Below are 14,834 nucleotides of genomic sequence, written 5' to 3' on the forward strand. Positions count from 1 at the left end.
ACACAGAATTACAATTTCATCTTTGCTTATTCTGTGGAATGTTATTCAGTTGTTTACAAGCCAAGTGAATGTCCATTCTGTGCAAGTTAAATTTTATTGTTTTTAAACAAATAAATCTATTTAGAACAGTGCCAATTTTTTACAAATTTCATCTCTCTGTATTTAATTAGGTCAGTATAGTGATTATATAATTTATAGCTTTACTACATTAATGTTTATATGGCCAAAAATGTTAATTTGAATGTTACTACAGGAAGTAAGTACAGTAAGTGTTCACAATTACCCCCTTAAATATTGAGCATGGGGTAAATAAATACACCTGTTAGGGGTAAATGGAAACAATGTGAGGTAAATGGAAATCAAATTTTTATTTTAAGGGAATTGTTTTATTAGGTACAAGTCTTGGCATTTTCAAAATGCTGAGCAAGTACATACGGAAGAAAGAACCAATGAAATACTCTTTGAATGATTTAGAAAATGCGGTGGTAGACGTTAAAGCAAAAAAATTACATATAGGGAGGTTGCAGTCATGGGCATGGGGCCTATTGTTTTATTTACAACTGCGAAAAAAGGGTAGAAGCATTACCACCTGATAAGATGGAACTAGCATGTCCACTGCATTGCATGGTCAACCAAAACTGAAAACCATATACCTATTATTGTTACACGTTTAAAACAATGAGATTGCTGTTTACTTTTACCGCCTTTTTTAGTTTTTTTTTTTAATTTCTGGGGTAAATGAAAACTTTGAATATCTTATTTTTTGTGACTTTTTCTTATTACTTTTTAAGACATTCTACTGCAGACTTATTACTTATTGTATAATAGCCAAAAGCTTTTATTTTCTTATAATATGAAAGAGTACCTATATTTTTAAATAAATTTCAAATGCTTAGATGTCATGAAATTTCAAATAGTGCTTCCAATGATCCACATTAATCCTATACTGTATAAACTTTTGCGGTGAAGTTTATAAACGTTTATTTTATGATTTAAAAAAATATACAATAAAGTAATTAAAAAACGATTTAGCACAAGTTACCTATATAAAAAATAAACGTATCCCCCTAAATAAATATATCCAGATTTGTTTAGATTTATGTATAGATAATGTTTTCCGTTTGTAAAAAGAAGAAATTTAAAAGTTTATACTTTCTTACAACTTAAAAAAACTAGTTCTTTAAACACTTCTTTTCCTTTAGAGAAATTTTCACTTAATTAACTCACAATTAATCAACTAAATTGACTGTATAGGAATCCTATAGTCGTCGTAATGATTTTTATCTCACAATTCATTGATTGATGCTACATACATCAACAACTAATAATGATCTAAATTTAGATCAATTACCTTTAATAATTATCGATAGAGATAAGGTGAGCAGTGTATGGAGAAAAATCTATTGTAAACACCACAATATAGAATGAATGATTTTTTACCTATAATGTGTCTTTAATGAAAGAACGACTTACGTTTGATATAAACAGGTTATTTTAGTCGGAGCAGAGATGAACCACCGCCCTGAAATAACACAAACACTGGCACAGAGTCCACAGAAAGTTCAATAATAAGATAAAGACAGCTCAATTTCGTGCACTAAAGACGACGAACCGCGTCAAACGCTTGCGTTCAAATGCGTCTGCTTCTGCTTCTACTTGTGCCTTGTGCTTCTGCTTCGTGCGCTCGTGCTTCAGCCGGTCCGTGAAAAACACTTGTATCTCGCGACAGCGATTTAGGATCCTGATCACCAGCGTTTATAGCTGATGCCAGCCGAACTCTCATACGCGCTTGTTTGAAATATGACATCTTAAGAGGAAACAGTAGCGATCAACAGGTAGCAAAAACGAGTAAGTAATCTTGTATATCTGGGTACTCATATTACTGAAAGGTGGAACCCTAGTACAGAAATAAAAAGTAGGAATTGTCAAAGCAAGAACAAGTTTTATGAAATTTAAGAAAATCCTGTGCAGTCATGATCTAAATTTGGAACTTTGCATAAGAATGGTTCGATGTTATATATTCCCAGTACTACTTTACGGAGTTAAAGCATGGACCCTGACAGAATCGCTTTTAAAAAACCTAGAAGCATTCACTGGCGAAGCGTCCATGTAACCACTGTTACCATTGCTAACAGTTAAAAATCTTGCAAATAAATATTTTATGACTACTATGAAATAATTCCATTTATATTTTTTACCAACAGAAATATTTGTTAATACGTAGTACCTACCTAATTCAGTAAATAGCCGACAAGACGCACGAAAATATTGCTGAGATTACCATGTGAATACATTTGAATCCGTTGCACGTTATTATACTCCGTTTTACCACTTCTAGTTCTGGTAACGAAAGATGATTCTCGATATCGCTCGGGACTGAAAATTTTGAAGGAATGACGGCTCCAGAGACGGCGCGTTCACGCTGTGTATATCAGTATTGTAACCATTTTACAATATGGTAACGTTAGGTTAGTAGCTATTCGTGCATTTGAACATGGAAGAATGTTGCTGCGTAGTCGATCAACTACTTGAAAAGTCATTATCCTTGTATATTTTTTTTATATATAATTTTGAAGAAAAAAATGAAATTATTGAAAATAGAAGATTTAAAATGTAAACACTAGTTTTCAAAATATGTTCTGTTCCCTACTTGTTTATTTTTGATGTTAATTTTATTGTAGAATAATCTGTTTAGTTTGTTTATTATTTATTGTTATACCTATTACATGCATATAATACATGTATACATAATTACATGCATATAATTTGGGAATAGTGATTTGTTTAATGTTATCCCACAGGATTGAAAACAAAAACTTATATTTGGGAGGTTCAAAATAATTTTTATCTACTTTATTTCATAATATGAATTATACATAATATTATTATGTATAAGTTTTTAGTTTGTGAAAACTGTCATTATAGATAGCAGTGCGTGAAGGGTTTAAAGTGTGCGTGAAGTAACAATGTATTTTAAATGGGATTTACTTTTTCGCACACTTACAATGGGTTTTTTGGCACACTTTCATATAATCAAGTATCCTTAACTTTCACCTTGTCATGGTGATGACAATATGAGCAATGACTTACAACACAATTTTTGACAGTTTTGTGGTTTGAAAGTAGTTAGGATTTTTAAATGTCAAAGTTCTAAAAATTGTAGAATAGAAATGAATTCCAGTGACGAAGAGTTACAGTTTACAGTTTTTTTATTTGTTTATCGTAGATAAAATATTGCATGAAACTGTGCGTGAAGTACTTTTTGCGAACTTGCGCGATGTATAGCACTCGCTCCGTTGTCGCTCGTGCTCTAAATATCAAGTGCGTTCGCAAAAAGCATACTTCACGAACTGTTTCATAAATAACTATTTTTCAATAAGATTTTTTTACATCTAGTTTTGGTAACACTTTAGAAAAAGTCACGCTTCACCACTGGAAGCATTTGAGATGTGTGTCTACCGCCGTATTCTGAAGATCAGTTGAGTAGAAAGAGTCACAAACGAAAGGGTTTTGCAACGTTTGCATAAAAGTTGCGAAGTAGTGAACACAGTTGAAAGGCGCAAATTGGAATACTTTGGTCATATAATGCGTCACCCAGAAAAATATGACATACTTCACCTTGTCATGCAAGGTAAAATAATGGGAAAAAGAAGTGTGGGCCGCCATGCAACTTCTTGGCTTAAAAACCTACGCCAATGGTTTGGGAAAACTAGCACTGAACTATTTCGTGCGGCTGTAAATAAGACAGTGATTGTTAATATGCTGGTCAACATGAGAGCCAACGATCGACAAGCCGTCTCGGCACCTTAAGAAGAAGAAGATATCCCATAAATGAACAATAATCCATTCGTATAATACCGCATTTATATAGAGGTATATCCGCAAAAGCACGACACCGCTCCTAGCTGGCGTCGACTATAAACGCTTGTTATCAAGATCCTGAATTGCTGTCCCGAGACCAAGTGAGAGACGGGTGGACTTCGGCTCGCGATAATGTACGACGCGATGTTTCGGATGTTCTGCATAGGATGATGGTTTGGTTTCGCGCGCTTCATTTGTAAATGAAGTAAATTGTTTAAAAAACAAACTTTAACACGTACAGGATCATGGTAATTTATACAAAATAAAAGTATCTAAAAATAAATGAAAAGTCACTGGAAAAATCTCCCTATTGTGACAACAAAAGAGAGTTTTCACCTTAAGAAAAAATAATGAAAAGTGTCTCTCTATAATGTGGTTTGAGAAGTAAACGATTGCATGAATCTCTAGTGAAACCATAACTTGTAAAAACAAAATTTATTTAAAAAGTTCGACATATTTATGTCATCTGCAGCTTTATTAGAAATCCAAACAAAAAGATCAAAAGTATTTAATTTGACAGCAGTGGCGTAGCGTAGTGGGGGCGGCACGGGCGGCACTTTTTAGGGGGCGGCAAAATTTAACAATAAATAATAAAAATATTTTGTGAATATTTGTACCATTTTATATTTTCATCGCAACTACAAATTCGGACCGATTGAAAGGAGCACGGAATCTTTAAAATCAAAAGGAGGCACAATCACAATACGGCTTACTAAGGAATGGTTTTACCGGACATTAACGACGAAAAAGTTTTACGTACTTGGATGGATTATTCTCCATCTAATCTAAAGCATCATTATTTTGTTTTTGTTGTCATTTATTTGAGAACGTAAATACACCAAATGGATCTAAATTTTGCTCATCTGATAGATTTAATACTTGGTGGAAATTAAATCCTAATATACAGGGTGTAACAAAAATACAGGTCATAAATTTAATCACATATTCTGGGACCAAAAATAGTTCGACTGAACCTAACTTACCTTAGTAAAAATGTGCAGATAAAAGAAGTTACAGCCCTTTGAAGTTACAAAATGAAAATCGATTTTTTCCAATATATCGAAAACTATTAGAGATTTTTTATTGAAAATAGACATGTGGCATTCTTATGGTAGTAGTATCTTATGAAAAAAATATAGTGAAATTTGGCCTCTCCATAAAAATTTTATGGGGGTTTTGTTCCTTTAAACCCCCCCAAACTTTTGTGTACGTTTCAATTTAATTATTATTGTAGTACCATTAGTTAAACAAAATATTTTAAAAACTTTTTTGCCTCTCGGTACTTTTTCGAAAAGTCAGTTTTTATCGAGATATTTTGAATATTTGTCAAATCCACCACATATTTGAATATGGCTAAGTACGACTATGAAGACTTGGTAAAAATATGAAAATTGATTTATGATTTACATTTTTAGGTATATTTTGAACCATATTAAAAAAGAAGTAATATCTCGATAAAAAATGCCTTCTCGAAAAAATACAAAGAGGCAAAAAAGTTTTAAAAACACTGTGTTTAACTAATGGTACCGCAGTAAAAGTTTAATTGGAACATACACAAACATTTGGGGGGTTTAGAGGAGGTTTAGAGAAATAAAACCCCCATAAAATTTTTATGTAAACATATTAAAAAAGAAGCCGCAACTCGTTAAAAACTGAATTATTGAAAAAATACTAAGAGGCAAAAAAGTTTTAAAAATATTGAGTTTAACTAATGGTACCACACTAATAATTTAATTGGAACGTACACAAAAGTTTGGGGGGTTTAGGGAACAAAACCCGCATACAATTTTTATGGGGTGCATAAATTTCAATATAATTCTTTTTTTAAGATGTTCCTGCCATAAGAATGCCACATGTCCATTTTCAATAAAAAATCTTTAATAGTTTTCGATATATTCGAAAAAATCGATTTTCATGTTGTAATTTCAAAGGGCTGTAACTTTTTTTATGTGCATATTTGTACTAAGATAAATTAGGTTCATTCGAACTATTTTTGGTCTCAGAATATGTGATTTAATTTATGACCTGTATTTTCGTTACACCCTGTATAATATAAGGTTTCAAGTCACGAATCATGTGCACTACACATCCAAAATTATTGCAAATGGAATAATGGAGTTACAAAATGGAATTGCAAATGGAGTTGGAGAGCAGACTTCAAAAAGGGACAATTGACAAAAAAGAGCAAGACATAGTGGCAAAAGAAATAAAGAAATGGCAGGAAATTCTTATCAGAATGTTTGATATTACAAAACGACACCAGTACCAATAGAGGAAACTTTTTAGAATTGGTTAATTTAATTGCAAAATACGATCCTGTACTTCGTGAACATCTTCTAGGTTCTAAAATGTGTGGCAAAATTTCAATCACTTATATGTCACCACAATTACAAAACGAATTTATTGCCATTTTGGGAAATAATGTTCGTCAACATATCATCGGGCAAATAAAAAAGGCTAAGTATTATTCAATTATATTCGACAGCACTCCAGATCTTTCTCATAAAGATCAAACGAGTCAGGTATTAAGATACGTAGTAATTGAAAATCAGGAAGTAAAAGTAATGGAATCTTTTATAGATTTCATTTAAACTAAAGACAAAACTGCTGAAGGAATTTCAAAGATGATTTTGGACAAGATTCAAGCTGATGGCCTAGACATAAGCAACTGTAGTGGCCATGCATATGATAATGCTGCTGTTATGGATGGAAAGTATACAGGAGTTCAGCAAAAAATTCAAACAATAAACCCTAAAGCTGAATTCGTACCTAGCTCAAATCATTCGTTAAACCTAGTTTATTCACACGCTGCCTCAGTAGAGGTGGATTAAGTAAATTTTTTCGGCACTTTAGAACGTTGCTCTTCTTTTTTTCCTCATCGGCACATCGTTGGGAAGTTATGATAGCAGCTACAGGCAAAAGCTTCTTAAAAAGATTTCAAGACACGCGGTGGAGTGCAAGAGGCGATGCCGTAGCTGTAAATATGACATGGCATCATTACAAAGATATTCTCGTCACTTTGGAAAAACTGACAGAGGCATGTGAAAGCTTAAACACTAGAACAGATGCAGGTGCTTTACTAGTTTCGATACAGTCATTTTCATTTCTTTGTTTTTTGCAACCGGTGCTACATGAAGTGAATGATGCACACAAATATTTACAAACAAGGGGACTTGACATAAAATTGTGCGCTCAGAAAGTAAATGCTTTGTAGATAATATTGACAAAAGACGTGATTGTAAAACTTAGATAAACTTTTTTATTTAAAATATAACCTGTATAATGCAAAATACCTAATGAATGACTGTTCTCGCCGAAAAGTTCTCTATAATTAATGTATGTAATGCATAGTATACATTAAATTAAAATACCTAAATAAGAGGGCGGCAAAATTGTCCTCCGCCCCGGGCAGCCAACACTCATGCTACGCCACTGAATATGACAATCTCAACTCATACAATACCTTGGAATCAGACTGTCCAGCTATAGAGACCTGGACAAAGAAATAAGAGATCAAGTACAAAAGATAAATAATAGACTGGCAGGATGCCTTTAATACTACTCCGTGGGAGATCGCGTTAGGTGTCATTCGATAGATTTTTCAAAAATTTTGAATACGTGTATTTTCAGTTTTTCGATCTGATGTTTACTTCACGAAATACCGCGGGATTCCTATTTGGTAGGCGACACCGACCTACCAACCTACTACATGGCGAAACTAATCTAGCAAACTTGATCAAATTGATCAAATTGTTTACCTTGGATATCGGTGAAATTGTAACGCAGAGAGTCACGACGAAATTAGATTCAAAATTGAGCATACCTGAGCCGCTTTTAGAAGGATGTCCAAAGTATGTATTATCTAACAGAGATCTAAAATTGGCAATGCGGATCCGCCTAGTTCGCTGCTACGTTTTCTCGGTCTAGCTTTATGGTGTCGAGTCTTGGACTGTGAATAAAAGTGATCTAAATTGCCTTGAGGCCTTCGAAATGTGGTGCTATAGAAGAATCTTACAAGTTTTTTAGGTGTAGAAGACTCGAAACTCCACAATACAAGAACGTCTCAGCAAGACTACTAGATTATAAAACGCATTAAGAAGAGTAAGTTGGAGTACTTTGGTAACTACAAAATATTATGCAAGGAAAAATAGCAGGCAAACGCAATCCAGGACGAAGAAAGATTTCATGGTTGAAGAACTTACGAGATTGGTATGGTATTGATACAAGCATGCTATTTAGGCTGGCGGTGAATAAAATTAAGATAGCTATGATGGTAACCTACGTTTTGACAGGACATGGTACATGAAGAAGAAAAAACCAACATATGAACACTTAGATGAAGTCAAAAAGCCAGTGTAGCCACAAGCCAGAATTTATAAGACCAATAATGATATATGCATCAGAAACAAGACCCGACACAGCCACCATACAAAGACTTCTGGAAACTTATTATCTTGACCTTGCATAATCAAACTCGATTTGATCTATCTACATATAGAAATGCACAGATATTTTTTCATACATCTGTGCAACTAATATCAATATTTTTATAGGATAACTCTTACAGTTCACGCAGATCATTGCGCAAGCCCATTTTCATCGATTCAATTCACATGATTCAAGTGACATTTCCGCCATTCAACCCATATAAATAAGTTAAGACACCGTATTTTGTATTTTGATAATTCTATCGTAGAAAAATGTTTTCGGATCTAGTAAAATATTTAGTACTCTTTACTTTTCTGTTGTTTGTCGCTAGTGACAATATCGTTAGGGTTAAACGCAATGACATTGATCTGCCGATGTGCATCGAGAAGTTCAACGTACATAGAGACAAGATTATCAGAACGCAGGATTCCCAAAACATGGGGGCGAAATATCTAAACGAATTAGATCTGGGCTCCAGGGAGGAATGTTTGCATCTGTGCTGTGAGACTGAGAATTGTGATGTTTTTGTTTTCGAAGAAAAGGTAAGTTCATTTTTGACTTGGTCATAATAAATATAGTTGTCGGAAATAGTCACCGGAAGTCAAAATAAGCACGTATCTATATAATCACGAAATTTTTCAAAAATAAACAAAATATTTCTGAATTAAATAAGTAAACATCGATAGGAATCTGAATAAAACACATTAACATATTAACTTTTTTTGGTAAATATTTGTAAGAAAGATAATTATGTAATTGTATATACAGGGTAAGTCATGAGTAGGAACCGGAATATATGCAACAGAAAACAGAGCAAATATGCGCATATCTTCTTCTTTTGGAATCATAGACCTGGATGGGTCTTTGCCTGTCTAGATATGCCCTTCCATTCATATTTCTGCTGTGCCCTTCTTCTATTCCTCTTCTTCTTCTTCTTCTTCCTTCTTGTATGTAGGCCTTAAAACCTGTATCTTCTTCAATATTAACCTCCTAAATTGTTTAAGTTATCACACCACCTTTTTCTTGGTCTGCCAATACATCTTCGTCCATTTGGTGACTTATCTCGTGCTATTCATATTATCCTACCCGCTGCCATTCTACTAATGTGTTCGTTCCACTCCCGTTTCCGTTTTGTCACCCATCCATTTATGTCTTCTACATTTCATGATCTTCTTATGTTTTCGCTTCTCTCCCTATCCAACAGACTTTTCCCTGATATTCGTCGGAGTATTTTCATCTCTTTTGTTTCTAGTAGTCGTCTCGTTTAAGATGTGTCAGGTCTTGTCTCCGCCGTGTATGTCAATATAGGTCTAATTGCTGCTATATAGATTCTTGCTTTTGTGTCTTGTCTTAGGTGTTTGTTCTTCCAGATTGTGTCATTAAGAGATCCCGCCGCTTTTCTTGCTTTTAAGCTTTGTTGTCGTACTTCCTCTTCAACATCTCCGTAACTGGTTCTATCTATTCCCAGATATCTAAATTTCGATTTTACATCGTACTGGGTATTTAGATGTTGTCATATATTTGGTTTTCTCTTCTGATATTATCATATTGTATTTCTTGGTTGTTTTGTTGAAGATGTATGTTAATCTTTGGAGATCGTCTTCTGTCTCGGTGGTTAATGCGGCGTCGTCTTCATAAGATAATATTGGGATTTCTTTGTTCCCCATTCTGTAACCATGACCTTTACGTACTGCTTCTATTATTTCGTCCATTATTATATTAAAGAGCTGTGGGCATAACGAGTCACCTTGTCTGACTCCGCTTTTTACTGCTATAAACTGCGTTAGTTTTCCATTTATCTTTGCCTGTATTCGATTATGAAAGTAGATGTTTTCGACGGTTTGTATAATATTGATTGGCATGTTTCTTTTATACAGTAAATATAAGACGTCTACGACTTGGATGTGATCGAAAGCCTTTGTCAGGTCTATAAAATATAGATATGCTGGTTTATTGTACTCAATGGCCTTTTCTGTGATTTGTCTCAGTACAAATACGGCGTCTACGCAAGATCTTCTCCGCCCTTCTTCTCCATTGTCTTATATTCATGGTTTTTAGGTTATCTTCCACGTCATACAACCATCTCGTTCTGGGCCTTTCTTTCTTTCGTTTTCCCATCGGCTTCCATTGTAATATTTTCTTTGCCGTTTTTGCATCTTCTTGTCTCCGGACATGTCAGCCATGACAGTCTTTGACTTTTCACAAATTTTACAATGTCATACCCTTCATTCAATTCATTAACCTCGTCGTTTCTTCTGATTCTCCATGTGCTCTCTTCCTCTTGCACCGGGCCATATACTTCTCTCATTATCTTTCTCTCGAATGTCCTGAGTTGGGCTTCATCTTTTTATGTCCTTACCCAGGTTTCACAACCATAGGTTACTAGGGGTCTATTCAATGTTCTGTAGATAGCCATTTTGGTTCTTTTGCTAATACTTTAGTTATTTTATCGTGTTCGGACAAGTCATTCACATAATTTCGGCCCAGTATCGGGCTGCGTTGGTCCCATCTTTGTTCTGCCGTCCTCAATTAAAACACGGTATCTGCAAAAACATTGAAAATCAAGTTTTTGCTATATGTGGTTTCCTTGTGACCTTATTTATGCTTCTGCAATGTCTGAAAGCCGTATCATTGTATCTACTACCAAAATAAACAAATTGGAATATGTCGTATGTGCTAAATTTCAATAGTTGCTTAATTAAAATGCGGTATCTAAAAAGCGGTATGTGCTAGCGAGTATCATGTACTTGCCGTGTTTTAATTAAGCACAGCGCATTTACCGCGTTTTTAGCGAGACTCGTGTTGCGACCTCGTATTTTGAACATTTATGACATGTAGGTTTTTTTGCGTATATAACAAACAATTGTAAGCTATTTATTTTTCTTTTTTGGTAACTATTCTTCCATGTAAAAAATCCTATTTGTAAATAAAATGCAGATACGGCACTATTTCTGATCCAGTAATATGTCCGCTGCTCAATTAAAACGCGGTATATGATTTTTTATTTACAGCTTTGATAAAAACATGATTCTTTTTAACAATGTATTTTTAAATAATGTTCAACTATCATTAGAATATGTTTTGTGTTAAAAAGTTGTCAAAACATATAGAGTTCTGAGAAAAAACTTTGAGAGCTGATTTCTCGGTTTTAAGTTGGCTGCACATACCGCGTTTTATTTGACGACGGCAGTGTTGGCGAGCCACAAATCTTCGAAGGTACACCGATGAGGACAGTTTTTTCATGTAAGAATATTCTATATTTCTCCATAGTCACAGTTCACATCATCCTGCTGTATTTTGCCCATTTTATCATTTTTGATTTTACTGAAGCGATCTCTGTTTTCATCCTATTCATTTTCCACGTTTTAAAGTCTACAGATTGGTTGGTCCACTAAACCTATGGAAGAGGAAAATACTCTGGAGGTTCATCGTGCCCTGTTCCAAAGAAGCTTTTCCTGGATTTTAGTCTTAGTCGCTTTCGTATTGTTCGAGCTTTGTATAGGGCATGCGGCATGCCGCTCATCTGCGATCTGTTTAATTTTCTCTATGTGCTCTTTCGTCTAATAGTTTCTATGTCATGAACCTTTTATTAGCATAGTATGTACGATTCCTTGCAGAGGGTGACACTCTGATATACACTTGTCTCGTCCATTCTGCGCATATGTCCATACCAGAGTAATTTTCGCTTTTCTATTTCGTCATTCAGTTTCTTCTTCAAAACACCAATATTCTGTCTTCATTTTTTTATTTGTCATCCACGTTTCTGAGCCATAGAGTGAGCAGCTTTCTACTATTGTCTTAACGATTTGGTCTTTAGTTTTGCTTGTAATACCGTCGCTCCATATAATCAAGTGTAATTGTCGTATTATTGTCTTTCCCTTCTTTATTTTATTTATTATATCGGTTTCATCTGATCCTGTCAGTGGCGGATTTTAAAATTTTCTTGGGAGGGGAAATTCGCTTTATGGGGGAGCTTCCAATAAAACACCAACCAAAAGACCCAAAAGATAAACTGAGACTACATAAAATACACTGCAATTACATAAAAGACATTAATAATAACGTGTATGCATTAAGTTCCCTTCATTTTCCTAACTAGCGTGTTTAATGGGTTGAATTTGTCTGTCTGTGGTTTATGGTAGGGGAGCAAAGTATGCTAAATGTGCAGTCACTCGAGCGTTATGAGGACCTATTGGGTTGTGAAGAGTAGGTCCTAAAACCAAAAAAAGTAATTTTCCATTTTCAACAATCGTTTTTTTAGATTATAGCGCCTTCTATCCATAATTCGAAAAAATGTTTCGTATAAAAGTTACTTATTTTTACGTAAGGAATCCAAATCTGCAATAAAAAATGGGGGCTCCAATTTAAGATTTTAAAGTAACCCCCATCCCACCTCCGTGGGGGTCGTGTTTGGTGCCATTCGATAGATTTTTCAAAAATATTGAATACGTGTATTTCTCAGTTTTTCGATCTGATGTTCATTTCGCGAAATATCGCGGGATTTGTATTTAAAACATTAAATTTACCCCCAACCCCTCTCCGTTGGAAGTCGTGTTTGATATCATTCGATAGATTTTTAAAAAATATTGAGCACGTATTTTTTAGTTTTTCGATCTGTCATTCATTTCGCGAAATATTCGCTTTTTTCTTGTGAAACTTTGGGACTCACCCATTTCCTTACGCCCCGCTCAAATCGTCAGATTTTTGAAATACATATACACTGTTTTGCAACTTAACTTACCTTATCTTAATCTGACGATTTCGAGTTTTTCTGAGGATAGATTGTTTCGTCCCCCCTCTTAACGAACTCCCCTGCATTAAAAGCCAATATATGGTAGAGGTCCATTTTCAAGGTACAAGGTTTCTACCTATGTAATAATCTGACGCGCTCGAGTAACTGTAAAAATCCCGGTTTGGGCTCTCCTACCATTAAGTTTCATGTCAGCTAATACATTTTTATGTTTTTTTTTATTTTTTACCTTGTTAGGGGAGGGAGAATTTCCCATTTTTCCTTCCCTGTAGATCCGCCACTGGATCCTGTATTTCTTAAAGTTAACCCCAAGTATTTATATTCATATTTGTTTGTTTTATTGGTTTGTCATTTATCTCCTGTTTTTTGGGGTCTTTCCAATGATCATGTACAGTGAAACCTCGATAAGTCGTAATAATCGGGACCACGGCCGATCCGGGTTATCGAAAATCCGGGTTAACCGGAGAATATGGTAAAAATTAATAAAATACGGTATACTGACAGATAAACTCCATTATAATTGCAAAATTATGAAACACATATTACGCCAGTCAATGGGAGCAAGAATAGGATATTACCTCCGAATTCTATCCTACTGCATGGATTTTAATGAAATTTTGGTAATAGCCTCTACTTATCTCCTAATTCAAAGTCTACCCTATGCCGATGTGATTTTTCAAAAATCTTGGGGGTGGTTCCCACCCCTTCTCAAGGGTGGAAAATTTTTTGGTTAAAATCACTACGGAATTCGCTAGAGAATCTAATTCTAAGCAAAAACGGTTCCATAATTTTTTTTTTAAACTCAATACTTTTTGAGTTATTTGTTGTTGAAAATTGGCCATTTTGATTGAAACTTAACACCTTTTCGAACGGTTTTTTGCGAATACCTTAAAAACTATGCATCTAACTAAAATAACTATATAAAACATTTTTGTAGGATATAAAAAAACAAAGAGACACTTACCTTCATAAATCTTCTAGTTATAACACAAAAAGAGATATGGTAGGTGAAAAGAGTTTGTTTTTTTTTTTGGTACATATTCAAATTGGTATATTCAACTTGAAATAGCAGAGAAACGGTCGATTTTAGGTGTATAATGCTCCCAATATCTTTTGTAGTGATTGAAAAGACCTTTAAAATGAGCAATATTAAAGGTCGATTATGTTCAAACTAAGCGAGTAATGCTGCAAACAACAAAATTGATAACTAATGTATTTTAAGAAAAAATGAGAAGTAATTTTAACCCTCATCCACCAGAATGTAAATGCATCGTTTTACTTTACAATACCTTTTATTATAGTGTTATTTATATGTTCAAAAAGTTGTATAGATTTAAAATGAATGGTTTTTGAAAAAAAAAATAAGATTAAGTTATAGGGCGCATTTTTAAATTTTCTTAAAAATCTTCCTTTTTCTCCGTGTAACTTGAAAATGATAAGAGATACAGAAATGAAATATAAAAACGAAATTTTTTCTAAAAAGCCCTTTATTTTTGTCTCTTTTTCGTATCTCTTATCATTTTCGAGTAATATGGAGAAAAGGGAAGATTTGTTTAGAAAATTTAAAAATGTGCTCTATAATTTATAAACCAGTCCAACTTTTGGAACATAGAAATAATACTATAGTTAAAAGTATTGTAGAAGGAAAACGCTGTATTTAAATAATTCTGATGGATGAGGGCAGGGCCGCTGCTAAAGTGTTGGCCGCCCGTATGCAACTTAAAATTTGCCGCCCCCTTCCAACACTTTAGTCGTTACATAGTCGTTGTTAACATAGGTACTAGTATTTAAATAA

The 14,834-nt window shown here is 34.1% G+C and overlaps 2 protein-coding genes across 8 annotated transcripts in view; one reads left to right on the top strand and one right to left on the bottom strand.

The window, feature by feature from the left end:
• LOC114328122 (protein phosphatase 1 regulatory subunit 14B) overlaps positions 1-14,834 on the bottom strand; it is a 337,565-nt gene that overhangs the window by 263,291 nt on the left and 59,440 nt on the right. The window contains exon 1 of one of the 6 annotated variants that reach the window (XM_028276899.2): positions 1,474-1,688. The exons of 2 other annotated variants lie outside the window; for them this stretch is intronic. The gene's annotated coding sequence lies outside the window, so the exon portion shown is untranslated. Of the gene's footprint in view, positions 1-1,440; positions 1,689-14,834 lie in introns of those variants that run through there. 3 more of the 6 variants (XM_028276900.2, XM_050648315.1, XM_028276901.2) reach the window with 3 other exon arrangements.
• Positions 8,484-14,834, top strand: part of LOC114328120 (uncharacterized) — a 259,872-nt gene continuing 253,521 nt past the window's right edge. For both annotated transcript variants that reach the window (XM_028276894.2, XM_028276895.2), the window contains exon 1: positions 8,484-8,831. In XM_028276894.2, the coding sequence (XP_028132695.1) occupies positions 8,562-8,831 (270 nt within the window). In that variant the 5' untranslated portion in view covers positions 8,484-8,561. The remainder of the gene's footprint in view (positions 8,832-14,834) is intronic.

The sequence above is a fragment of the Diabrotica virgifera genome, chromosome 4 (genome assembly GCF_917563875.1).
Source record: "Diabrotica virgifera virgifera chromosome 4, PGI_DIABVI_V3a".
Classification (NCBI taxonomy): Eukaryota; Metazoa; Arthropoda; class Insecta; order Coleoptera; family Chrysomelidae; genus Diabrotica; species Diabrotica virgifera.